Source organism: Heliangelus exortis, chromosome 29 (assembly GCF_036169615.1).
Source record: "Heliangelus exortis chromosome 29, bHelExo1.hap1, whole genome shotgun sequence".
Classification (NCBI taxonomy): domain Eukaryota; kingdom Metazoa; phylum Chordata; class Aves; order Apodiformes; family Trochilidae; genus Heliangelus; species Heliangelus exortis.
This window is the reverse complement of record NC_092450.1, coordinates 90,576-103,061: the sequence shown is the minus strand read 5'-3', so window position 1 is coordinate 103,061 and position 12,486 is coordinate 90,576. Positions and strand designations below refer to the sequence as shown.

At 50.6% G+C, this 12,486-nt stretch overlaps 2 protein-coding genes and 1 pseudogene across 2 annotated transcripts; 2 read left to right on the top strand and 1 right to left on the bottom strand.

The window, feature by feature from the left end:
• The first annotated feature begins 279 nt into the window (after window positions 1-279).
• Window positions 280-1,641, top strand: LOC139788396 (uncharacterized). The gene is made up of 2 exons (XM_071728317.1): window positions 280-906; window positions 1,226-1,641. Exons 1-2 carry the CDS (start codon window positions 577-579, stop codon window positions 1,553-1,555), a joined length of 660 nt encoding a protein of 219 aa, XP_071584418.1. The 5' UTR covers window positions 280-576; the 3' UTR covers window positions 1,556-1,641.
• A 2,094-nt stretch (window positions 1,642-3,735) lies between these two features.
• Window positions 3,736-5,317, bottom strand: LOC139788339 (feather keratin Cos1-1/Cos1-3/Cos2-1-like; annotated as a pseudogene).
• Window positions 5,318-7,588: 2,271 nt separating this feature from the next.
• On the top strand, window positions 7,589-8,253 carry LOC139788397 (feather keratin Cos1-1/Cos1-3/Cos2-1). Its single transcript, XM_071728318.1, has one exon. The coding sequence runs from the start codon at window positions 7,641-7,643 to the stop codon at window positions 7,947-7,949; it is 309 nt and encodes a 102-aa protein (XP_071584419.1). The 5' UTR covers window positions 7,589-7,640; the 3' UTR covers window positions 7,950-8,253.
• The last annotated feature ends 4,233 nt before the right edge of the window (window positions 8,254-12,486 follow it).

Sequence of the window (12,486 nt, the reverse complement as noted above, 5' to 3'; positions counted from 1 at the left end):
TCTTTCAGCTCAACCCCATTCATCCTCATCTCAGCAGTCCAGGCCATTGTAAGAAGTCCTTTCCCATCTTTCCTGTGGTCCTTTCAGATACAAGAAGATGCTCGGTGTTCCGAGCCTTGTCGGCTTGTGGCCTTGTCTTCTCCAGGCTGAACAACCCCATCTCTCACAGCTGTCTCCAGAGCAGAGGTACTACAGCCCAAGGATCATCTGAGTAGCTTGAACACTTCTCAGTGAAGACTGAGGCAAAAGTGTTTAAGTACCTCACCCTTCCCCATATTGTGTAACCAGGTCTTCCCTTTCTGTCGGAAGAGGACAGACATTTTCCCTGGCCTCTTCTGTATCACTGACACACCTTCAGAAGCTTTTCTTGCTGTCCTTTCTGCCCCATGTGCCTGCCGTACTTGGAAGAAGGATAATAAGCTCCAGAATTTCATCTGGCATTGGCCTGCACATGAGGAGCCTGTGTCCCACCACAGTCGACAGAATCACTGCACACCAAGAGGACTGATAAAGGGATGATGGCGTGCACGGGCAGGGAGGTTGTCTTGGCCTTCCTCTTGCCAAGTAAAGGAAGAAATGGAGGGCACGTGGGGAAGAGACAGCATTGCTTCCACTGATGTCTTTCAGACCTGGAAATCCTCATACCTTTCATCCCGGCACTTACAGAAGCCTTCATCTTGGAAAATACGAGGCAGAAGGGAGGAAATGAAAAGGCAGAAGTGCAGGAAACCAAGACACAGCCCATACCATTACCTGGGACGGTTTAATTTGACAGGAGCTTGTGGGAAAATTATTACTCTCAACAGGGTGCCTCTGGGCCTGAGGCAGTGCAGGGCTACTATAAAAGGCAGCCCAGCTCTCTGCTCCCTCATCCACTTCTCTTGCCTCCTTCTCCTAGGGAATCAGGTGAGTGCAAAGCCTCTTCTCCTTCTCCTTCTCCTTCTCCTTCTCCTTCTCCTTCTCCTTCAAGATCAGTTCTCTCCTCTATGTATGTCTCGGGTGATATGGGCTGTGCTATCCCAGGGCGGTGAGCTTCTTCTCATGGGAGAGGGAAGGGAAGAGAAGAAGCTTCCTAGAGGGAGTCTGGGACTTAGCTGAGGTGTCTCCTGGGCTTTGAGCTGGGCAACATGTGATAGGCTTTGAGATACTTTACTCCAATGCGGTTGGATGCAGTGCCGATTCTCATACATCTCTGTGCTTTAATTTCTCCTCTTCTGTCTCCCAGGTGAACGTCTCTCCCAGAGACATGTCCTGCTACAACCAGTGCCAGCCCTGCTGCCAGCCCTGTGGCCCAACCCCTCTGGCCAGCAGCTGCAATGAGCCCTGTTGCAGGCAGTGCCAGAGCTCCACCATTGTCATCCAGCCCTCCCCCGTGGTGGTGACCCTGCCCGGACCCATCCTCAGCTCCTTCCCACAGAACACCGCTGTGGGCTCCTCCACCTCTGCTGCTGTTGGCAGCATCCTCAGCTCAAGTGGAGTGCCCATCAGCTCCGGGGGGGTGGACCTCTCCTGCATCACCAGCCGCTACTGTGGCAGAAGATGCCCCCCTTGCTAAAGCTGCTGGCAGTGTCCCTGGCAAGAACCTCCCAAGACCTCAGGACATGATGCCGGACAGAAGACAGAGCTCTGCAACATTCTCTTACTGCTCTGTGGCATTAGTCTCTTCCTCTTTCTCATTGTTGGTGTTTGTCTCCCAGTGCCAGCCTGGCAGTGATCTTTTGGCCTCCCTCTCTCTGCAGGTCTGGAATGAGGCCATCTGGCAGGAGGTGCACCACAGCCTCTTCTTCACTGATAGTGGTTTCCCTTTGAGCCATCTCCTTTTCCTCCTTAATCTCATTAAAATTTTGTTGCATCTAAGTCTCGACTTTTGAGTTTTCTTTCCAAAATCTGCTAAAGGAAGACATGAAGGAACAGGAGGGTGGGACTCGCTGCAGTGGGTTTTTTCACGGGGAAACACGGTACATTAGTTTCATGTGTCCATAAAGAAAGTGGTCAGTATTGCTTCCACGGAATGTTCTGCTTAGTGGTTGTCTGACCCTAGCTCAACTCCCTTTTTCAAAGACTTTTGCAACTCTCACCCAAAGTTCTCACCTGTTCCTCATCACACTTGATGAGATCTCCAGTGATGGTCTACATTATAGACAAGTGGCACCTTGGGTACATGGTGTAGGCAATTAATAAGGAGGCAATTAGGAAAGAAGTGCGCCCTGGGCTTACCACATACACAGGGACGTGCAGCAACAGTCAACCGCTTCATGGCAATTGTCTGTTCCAGCAAAGCAGAAATGTTGGTCAGAATTCTGCCAGGTCCTCTCTTCTACTGCTTGGACTTCAGCCCAAGCATGGTCAGACCTTTACCTGCAGTAAATGTGTTCTGCCCACTGCCAAGTGTGTCTGCTGGTTCCTCAGGCAGCAGGAGAAATCATAGATCTGTTGAACCACAGCTTTGTTCCTTCACTCTCCTCTGGGCTGCTGATTTGTTCTGGTCAGTTCCTGGACAGTAGCAAAGGAGAACAAGGCACCTGTCACTGATGTCGTTCTCCATGGCTTCCCAGACCTCTCAAGGTTGGTTCATGGACCCACGTGCCACTATTTTCTTGGTGTATCTTCTTATCTGGGTAGGGAATAACCCATTCATTATTGCCATGTGGAGCAATGTGCATGTGTGCACCTGCCGACTTTACTGCATTTCCTCTTCCTCATCAGGAGGAATGCTACAGCACCACTGTTGTATCAAAAAACATGACGACTCTTTGTCTCCAGGAAAAGAATTTGACTTGCCTCCTTGCTGGCTCAGTCGTTTTCACCCTTCTTGCTGGCTCTCACGGACTTCTTGATCCTCTCAGTGGTGCTCTTCAAATGTAGAGTCACCATGGTGATCTGGAGCACCAAGAGGAGACCCTCCCATGGTCTATGGGATGCCATGTGCCTGAGCCACTCTTTTGAGCCCAGTAGGACTTCCTTTTCTGCACCCAGGAGCCCATGGACACCTGAGGGATCCCAGGACTAAAAGATTACAGAGAGATGAAGGCCAAGGTTTAAAAAGAACCTGTCAAGTATAATTGATAGCACACCAGAATGACAGCCTTAATAGTGAAGTCATTTGGAGAGGGAAGATGGGCACCTGAACTAATCCGCGAGATAGCAGGGATTGTCAGGGTGTGTGAAGCCTAAGTCTCTGTGGGAATGCTCTGTGCTCTGATGCCACCTGCCCAGTCAAAAACTGTCTGCCAGCAGCGGGGGGGGGGGGTGGCCAGATGGTAGATCTTTGGGTGCTGGGTGCTCTCAGGGACCGCCTGGGTTTCCTGAGTGTATTTGTTTCACAGTGAGTGGGGTCTGCATTGTGTAACTGAGTGGGGCTGAAAACAACCCCAACTTGTGAATTACCTCAGATGTTCATGCCTGGAGGACGGCTGGGCTGTACCGGGTGCTGAAGGAGTGTCTGAGGTACCTCTCTCATCTGCCTGTGCCCATGTGTGCTGGCCATGGACCATAACTCAGGTAATGGAGGAGAAACGAAGGCAGAGATGAGGCGGTGGGCCCTCCTCAGCCATGATTGTTTTCCCATTCCCACCCCTGTGGAGTAGCCAGGAATGTCTACATCAGCTCCAAAAGAAAGGCTGTGAAACAAAATCCACTGCAGGGGGTCCAACCCTCCCCTTCTTCTAGGTCTTCCTCTGAGACTGGGAGGAAGATTCTGAGACACGGGTGGAAGGAGGACTCAGAGGCCCAGGCTTGGATGCAGCACAACTTTAATGAGTCTAAAGAGGAAAAGGAAGAGGCTCACAGGGTGCACCAGGGACAGCCACCAAGAGGCTGTGGTGGAGTTCCTGTAGGATGTCCTTCTCCCTGCCCTACAGAGGGAGGTGAAAAGGCCCCTGCTAGGCTGGCACCGGGAAGAAAAGAGACAGGAAAGGAAGGAGAGAGCAAAGAGAATATAAAGAGGAGATGTAGCCTTAGGCCATGCTTATAGAGAGCCCGCGCTGGCTGCTTCCTACATTGTTCGCAGGAGGTGCCAGGGATGAAGAGCTGTCCTAAATACAAAAGCACAAAGCTCCATCTCTTCTCCATCAGAGTGTTCTAAGGTCCCGAGAGGTTCTTGCCAGGGACATTGCCAGGATGTTCAGCAGGGGGGGCATCTGTAGCAGCTGGCAATGCAGGAGAGGTCACAGCAGCCAGAGCTGATGGGCACTCCATCACAGCTGAGGATGCTGCCAACAGCAGCAGAGGTGGAGGAGCCCACCACGGTGTTCTGTGGGAAGGAGCTGAGGATGGGTCCGGGCAGGGTCACCACCACGGGGGAGGGCTCAATGACAACGATGGAGCTCTGGCACTGCCTGCAACAGGGCTCATTGCAGCTGCTGGCCAGAGGGGTTGGGCCACAGGGCTGGCAGCAGGGCTGGCAGCAGGGCTGGCACTTCTCGTTGCAGGACATGTCTCTGGGAGAGAGGTTCACCTGGGAGAGAGAGTAACGAAGAAGCAAAGCACAGGGATGCATGAGAATCAGCACTTCACACAATCACACTGGAGCCAAGATATTTCAAGGCTCAGCATAGGCTGCCCAGCTCAAAGCCCAGGAGTCATCTCAACTAAGTCCCAGCCTCTCTCTGTGAGAGTCCTCCTCTCTCCTCCCCTCTCCCATGAGAAGAAGCTCCCAGCCCTTGGATAGCACAGCCCATATCACCCGAGACATACATTGATGAGAATGCTGGTCTAGAAGGTTGAGGAGGAGAAGTGGCTTTGCACTCACCTGATTCCCAAGGAGAAGGAGGCAAGAGAAGTGGATGAGGGAGCAGAGAGCTGGGCTGCCTTTTATAGTAGCCCTGCACTGCCTCAGGCCCAGAGGCACCTGTTGGGAAGTAATGCTTCTCTGACAAGCTCCTTTCAAATGCAAAGCATCCCAGGTAATGGTATGGGACATTTCCTGGTTTCCTGCACTACTGCTGACTTTTCATTTCCTGCCTTCTGTCACGTGTTTGCCCATATGAAGTCTGCTGTAAGTGCCACTGTGAGATATCGAGGCATTTCCAGGGATGATGGATCTCAGCACAAGCAGAAGTCTCAGCTCAAGTGCTGGTGGCATCCCGTGCAATCAGATGATGTGCACGTTTGTCATTCCTGTGGGTTGCTTTGTGGTGAAATTGTTGAATTCCTTCAGAGTAGAATCGCAGAATCTTTCAGGTTGGAAAAGACCCTTGGGATCATTGAGTCAAGTCGCTGGGACAGCTGATCCCACCTGGCTAAAGGCATATTCCATAGCCTACAGCATCATGCCCTCCGTATATCCGAGGAAGTCAAATTTGTTGAAGGCTGGCATTGATGGAATACTGGCTGAGCATGCCTCAGTTGGTGGTGAACAATCGTTTGACATTCCTGTGTTTGTCTTGGTTTGATTTGCATTACTTGGTGAGTGTTCTTCTTGTTGCTTTTGTTTTTGTGGTTAGGATACTTTTTGTTGGCTGTTTTTTCTTGAAGCTTTTGTTAGGAGGATTTTTTTGTTGCTGTTTTTTTCGTTGGTTGGTTGGTTTTGCAGTTTTCATATTTGTTGTTTTGTTTGTTTGCTTGTTCCCGTTTTGGAATTTTCCCATCTGGGACAGGAGACAGGGCTGATCCTTCACTCTGTGCCTCTGAAGCCTCTGGCCATGGGGTTTGAAGAGCTGTGTCAGCTCCTGGAGACACAGAGAGCTCTCTGGGGACTGGCTGGAGCCCAGAGCCTCTCCAGTGTCTCCTGCCAGCTCTCCCTCACCTCAGACCTCCAGCCCTTAGGGCACCTCATGCCATGAGTTTCTGACTCACTCCTGAAGCAGGAACCTGTCATCCCTGCAGGCTGTGGTCACAGTGTCCAAGTTCCAAGCAGTTACCTTCCTCCTGGGCCTCAGCTCCAAAGGTTCTGAGTCCTGTGAAGCAAGCACGGGGTCTCGACGAGGAGCTCCAGGAAAGCCTGTAGCCGGCCGATGCAGTTTTAAAGCCTGTCCGTGTGCTTCACAAAGTAATGAAATGGGAAACTGTTTCTGGCTGTGCTTTCCTAAGGTCTCCATTAGCAACGTGCAAGTGGACTGAGTCCCTTTGTGGAGGAAATCTCCTGCTCAGGGTTCCCCGACGTGTCCTGATGGTGACAGTCGGAAGCCTGAGCAGAGGCTCTGGAGATTCAATTTCATAGAATGTCTGTCTTGGATTGGAAGAGACCTTAAAGATCATCTAATCCCAGCTCTGTGCCATGGGCAGGGAAACATACCACTAGACAATTCTACTCCAAGCTCCATCCAACCTGGCCTTGAACACTTCTAGGGATGGGGCATCCCTGTCTTCTATGGGCAACCTGAGCCATGGTCTCATCACCCACACACCAAAGTATTTCTTGCTAATGCCTCATGGAAATCTCCCCTCTTTCAGCTCAACCCCATTCATCCTCATCTCAGCAGTCCAGGCCATTGTAAGAAGTCCTTTCCCATCTTTCCTGTGGTCCTTTCAGATACAAGAAGATGCTCGGTGTTCCGAGCCTTGTCGGCTTGTGGCCTTGTCTTCTCCAGGCTGAACAACCCCATCTCTCACAGCTGTCTCCAGAGCAGAGGTACTACAGCCCAAGGACCATCTGAGTAGCTTGAACACTTCTCAGTGAAGACTGAGGCAAAAGTGTTTAAGTACCTCACCCTTCCCCATATTGTGTAACCAGGTCTTCCCTTTCTGTCGGTAGAGGACAGACATTTTCCCTGGCCTCTTCTGTATCACTGACACACCTTCAGAAGCTTTTCTTGCTGTCCTTTCTGCCCCATGTGCCTGCCGTACTTGGAAGAAGGATAATAAGCTCCAGAATTTCATCTGGCATTGGCCTGCACATGAGGAGCCTGTGTCCCACCACAGTCGACAGAATCACTGCACACCAAGAGGACTGATAAAGGGATGATGGCGTGCACGGGCAGGGAGGTTGTCTTGGCCTTCCTCTTGCCAAGTAAAGGAAGAAATGGAGGGCACGTGGGGAAGAGACAGCATTGCTTCCACTGATGTCTTTCAGACCTGGAAATCCTCATACCTTTCATCCCGGCACTTACAGAAGCCTTCATCTTGGAAAATACGAGGCAGAAGGGAGGAAATGAAAAGGCAGAAGTGCAGGAAACCAAGACACAGCCCATACCATTACCTGGGACGGTTTAATTTGACAGGAGCTTGTGGGAAAATTATTACTCTCAACAGGGTGCCTCTGGGCCTGAGGCAGTGCAGGGCTACTATAAAAGGCAGCCCAGCTCTCTGCTCCCTCATCCACTTCTCTTGCCTCCTTCTCCTAGGGAATCAGGTGAGTGCAAAGCCTCTTCTCCTTCTCCTTCTCCTTCTCCTTCTCCTTCTCCTTCTCCTTCTCCTTCTCCAAGATCAGTTCTCTCCTCTATGTATGTCTCGGGTGATATGGGCTGTGCTATCCCAGGGCGGTGAGCTTCTTCTCATGGGAGAGGGAAGGGAAGAGAAGAAGCTTCCTAGAGGGAGTCTGGGACTTAGCTGAGGTGTCTCCTGGGCTTTGAGCTGGGCAACATGTGATAGGCTTTGAGATACTTTACTCCAATGCGGTTGGATGCAGTGCCGATTCTCATACATCTCTGTGCTTTAATTTCTCCTCTTCTGTCTCCCAGGTGAACGTCTCTCCCAGAGACATGTCCTGCTACAACCAGTGCCAGCCCTGCTGCCAGCCCTGTGGCCCAACCCCTCTGGCCAGCAGCTGCAATGAGCCCTGTTGCAGGCAGTGCCAGAGCTCCACCGTTGTCATTGAGCCCTCCCCCGTGGTGGTGACCCTGCCCGGACCCATCCTCAGCTCCTTCCCACAGAACACCGTGGTGGGCTCCTCCACCTCTGCTGCTGTTGGCAGCATCCTCAGCTGTGATGGAGTGCCCATCAACTCCGGGGGTGTGGACCTCTCCTGCATCACCAGCCGCTACTGTGGCAACAGATGTAGGCCATGCTAAAGCTGCTGGCAGTGTCCCTTGCAAGAACCTCCCAGGACCTCAGTTCATGGTGCTGAACATGCAATAGAGCTTCATGCCATTACCTCCTTCTTCCACTCTACTGTCTCTCTCCCCCTTGCTGTGTCTGACCTCCACTGCCAGCCTGACAGGGAACTGCTGGCCTCCCTCCCTCATCAGGGCATGGCAGGAGAACACCCTGCAAGAGCTCCATCACAACTGATTGCCTGCCCCTGGTGCCTCCCCAATGGTTCTCTGTGAGCCACCTTTTTTTCTTCTTGTCTCATTAAAGTTGTGCAGCATCCAAGACCGAGCCTCTGCGTGCTCTTTCCTTCTGTTGGAACTCTTCAAGTCTGCCTAAGGGAAAAGGTGAAGGAAGGGGTGGGTGCAGCTCCTTGCATTGTATTTTTTCATTGGGAAACATGGTAAAAAAAGCGGGGGAATGAGGGATGGGTGGCTTGGGAAAGAAATACATTTGAAGGGCATCTGAGACATCCAAGGGAGCTGGTGTTTTTCCACTGGAATCAGTTCTCATGCTAGCATTCCTTTGCTAGCAGAGTCAGGAAGAGCTGACTGAAGAAAGCACGTCACTGGCACAGCAGCTCCCATTCACAGTTTTCCTCCCACATGGCCCCTGGGGGCTCTTTCTTCATTTGTGGCTATGTCAGGAGAGTTGATGGGCTGTGCTCTGTTCATGGCTGTAAACCTGCCCCTAGTTCTCAAGCCCACCAGCAGAAAGGTGGCATGACATCATTGCCTGTTGTCCTCTGAGGGATACAACATTGTGGAAAGAGACTGCTCTTGATGGCACAGGATCAAACTAGGAAAACAAACATCCAGCAAATACTCCTGGCTCAGTTGATTATCATAGTTGTTGCAAAAAATATCTCAGCAATCTTGGCTGGCTTTGAGAAACCCATCTAGCTACTTTATCCCTCTGCCTCCTCCATGGGGCATGAGGAGAAAAGTTGAAAAATGTTGTGAGTTGAGATAAAACTGGGAGGGATTACTTACCAGTTACCATCACAGGCAAAGCAGACTTCATCTGGGGGAGATTCATTTAACTTATTGCCAATGAAAAATAGAGCACTATGGGGAGAAACAGCCGCATAAACCTGAGATACAATGACTTTGTTCCCAGCTCTTTTCCCACAGCCTCACCTTCCATTCCTTTATTCACAGCTCTCCTGTTTCCTCCACTCCTAAGAAGAGCAGTGGGCTGTGAATGGTGGGTTGTGGTCAGCACACAAACACTTCCTCTCTGAGAAATAAGGACTTCTTATGAAAATGCACCAGAGTCTCATAAGTTTGACCAAAACCACAGGTTGCCCAGAGAAGCTGTGGCTGCCCCATTCCTGGAAGTGCTCAAGGCCAGGCTGGATGAAGCTTGGGGCAACCTGGTCTAGTGAAAGGTGTTCCTGTCCACACAGTGGGGTTGGAACTAGAGGGTACTTAAGGTCCCTTCCAACCCAAACCATTCTATGGTTTTATGATTCTATGCAATGCTCATGGACAGACAAAGCGAGAGTCCCCCTGCTATGACCTGTACATGCCCTCATAAGGAGGGTCACACAAGTTCAGACTGACACCTGTGCTGATACTTCTCCGCATTAAACCATGCAATAATTTGTAAGCTCACATAAAGCCAGGGAAGCATCAGCAGCTGCGGCCTCTGCTGAGCAGATACCTCTATGCAAATGCACAAAACAGGGGGAATAAACAACAGGAGCTGCATGTGTCTGCATGCCTGCAGTGCTAAGATGTCACTGGTATCACAGAGACCCAGTGGGACGGGTTCCTTGGACTGGAGCATGGGGATGGCTGGGGATAAACTGTTTAGGAAGGACAGGAAGGGCAATAGAGGGGTGGCTGTCATCCTCTACGTCAATGGCCAACGAGAGTCCATGGAGCTCTGCCTGGGGATGGGTGAGGAGCTGACAGAGACCCTGTGGGTCAGGATTAAGGGGAAGTCAGGGGCAAGAGGTATTATAGTAGGGGTCTGCTAAAGGCCACCCAACCAGGATGACCAAGTGGATGAGACTCTCTTTAGACAGGCAGGAGCTGCTTTACACTCAGAAGCTGTGATCCTCATGGGGGACTTTAATCTGCTGATATCTGCGTGAGGGACAACACAGCAAAGCAACCGGCATTGCAGAAACCTCCTCGAGTGCATTGATGACAACACCCTCCTCCAAATGGTAGAGGAACCAGTCAGAAAAGCTGCTTTGCTGGACCTTGTTCTCACCAACAGAGATGGGTGGGTGAGCGATGTAAAACTCAATGGGAGACTAGGCCTGCAGTGACCATGACACTGTAGAATTCAGGATCCTTAGGGCACTGAGAAAAGTGATAAGTAATCTGACAGCACTGGATGTTAAAAGGACATTTTGGTCTCCGCAAGGGTCTCCTTGGGCGGGTAGAATGGGACAAAGCTCTGGATGGAAGGGGAGCCCAGGAAAGCTGGTCCATATTCAAGGATCACCTCCTGCATGCCCAGGACCAATGTGTCCCAGTGAAGAGCAAGAGAGGCAGGAGTGCCAGAAGACCTGCATGAATGAGCAAGGAACTCCTGGACACTCTTTGGTGTAAAGACAAAGTACACAGAGGATGGAAGCAAGGACAGATATCCTGGGAGACGTACAGAGAAGTAGTCAGAGAAACGAAATCAGGTTAGGGAAGCAAAAGCACAGAGAGAACTGGATTTGCCAAGGGAGGTTACGGGTGACAAGAAAAGTTTCTATCAGTATGTCAGTGATAAGAGGAAGGCTAGGGAAACTGTGGGCCCACTCCAGAAGGAAACTGGAGAGTTGGTCATCCAAGACACAGAGAAGGCCAAGGTACTCAATGACTACTTTGTCTGCACTGGCAAGCTCTCTGGTCACACCCTCCATGTTACAGAAGCCAAAGGCAGGGACTGGGAAAAGGAAGATCCTCCCAGTGTAGATGAAGAGCAGGTTTGAGACCATCTAAAGAACCTGAACGTGAACACGCCCAGGGGACCTGATGGGATTTACCAACGGTGTCAAAAAGAACTGGTGACTTAAGTCGAAAAGCCACTGCCCATCGTATTTGAAAAGTCATGGCAGTCTGGTGAAGTTCCTTCTGACAGGAAAAGGGGAAACATAACGCCCATTTTCAAAGCTGGAAAAGAGTGGGAGGTGTCCCTGCCCATGAAGGGGGGGGATGGAACTGGATGATCTTTAAGGTCCCTATCATATAATCATATGATTCTACGATTTCCTGACAACCTTACCACAAACCAGCCCACAGGAATGTCCCACGTGCACATCATCTGCCTGCAAGGGATGCCAACAGCACTCAAGCTGAGTCTTCTTCCTGCACCGATGTGTTTTTGCCCTGGAAATCCTCATACCTTTCATCCAAGCACTTGCGGAAGTCTTCATCTGGGAAAGCACATGACATAAAGCAGGAAATGAAAAGGCAGTAGTGCAGGAAACCAGGACACAGTCCATACCATTACCTGGGACGCTTTGCATTTGACAGGAGCTTGTCAGAAAATTATTACTTCCCAACAGGAAGGGACCTTAAGTACCCTCTAGTTCCAACCCCACTGTGTGGACAGGAACACCTTTCACTAGACCAGGTTGCCCCAAGCTTCATCCAGCCTGGCCTTGAGCACTTCCAGGAATGGGGCAGCCACAGCTTCTCTGGGCAACCTGTGGTTTTGGTCAAACTTATGAGACTCTGGTGCATTTTCATAAGAAGTCCTTATTTCTCAGAGAGGAAGTGTTTGTGTGCTGACCACAACCCACCATTCACAGCCCACTGCTCTTCTTAGGAGTGGAGGAAACAGGAGAGCTGTGAATAAAGGAATGGAAGGTGAGGCTGTGGGAAAAGAGCTGGGAACAAAGTCATTGTATCTCAGGTTTATGCGGCTGTTTCTCCCCATAGTGCTCTATTTTTCATTGGCAATAAGTTAAATGAATCTCCCCCAGATGAAGTCTGCTTTGCCTGTGATGGTAACTGGTAAGTAATCCCTCCCAGTTTTATCTCAACTCACAACATTTTTCAACTTTTCTCCTCATGCCCCATGGAGGAGGCAGAGGGATAAAGTAGCTAGATGGGTTTCTCAAAGCCAGCCAAGATTGCTGAGATATTTTTTGCAACAACTATGATAATCAACTGAGCCAGGAGTATTTGCTGGATGTTTGTTTTCCTAGTTTGATCCTGTGCCATCAAGAGCAGTCTCTTTCCACAATGTTGTATCCCTCAGAGGACAACAGGCAATGATGTCATGCCACCTTTCTGCTGGTGGGCTTGAGAACTAGGGGCAGGTTTACAGCCATGAACAGAGCACAGCCCATCAACTCTCCTGACATAGCCACAAATGAAGAAAGAGCCCCCAGGGGCCATGTGGGAGGAAAACTGTGAATGGGAGCTGCTGTGCCAGTGACGTGCTTTCTTCAGTCAGCTCTTCCTGACTCTGCTAGCAAAGGAATGCTAGCATGAGAACTGATTCCAGTGGAAAAACACCAGCTCCCTTGGATGTCTCAGATGCCCTTCAAATGTATTTCTTTCC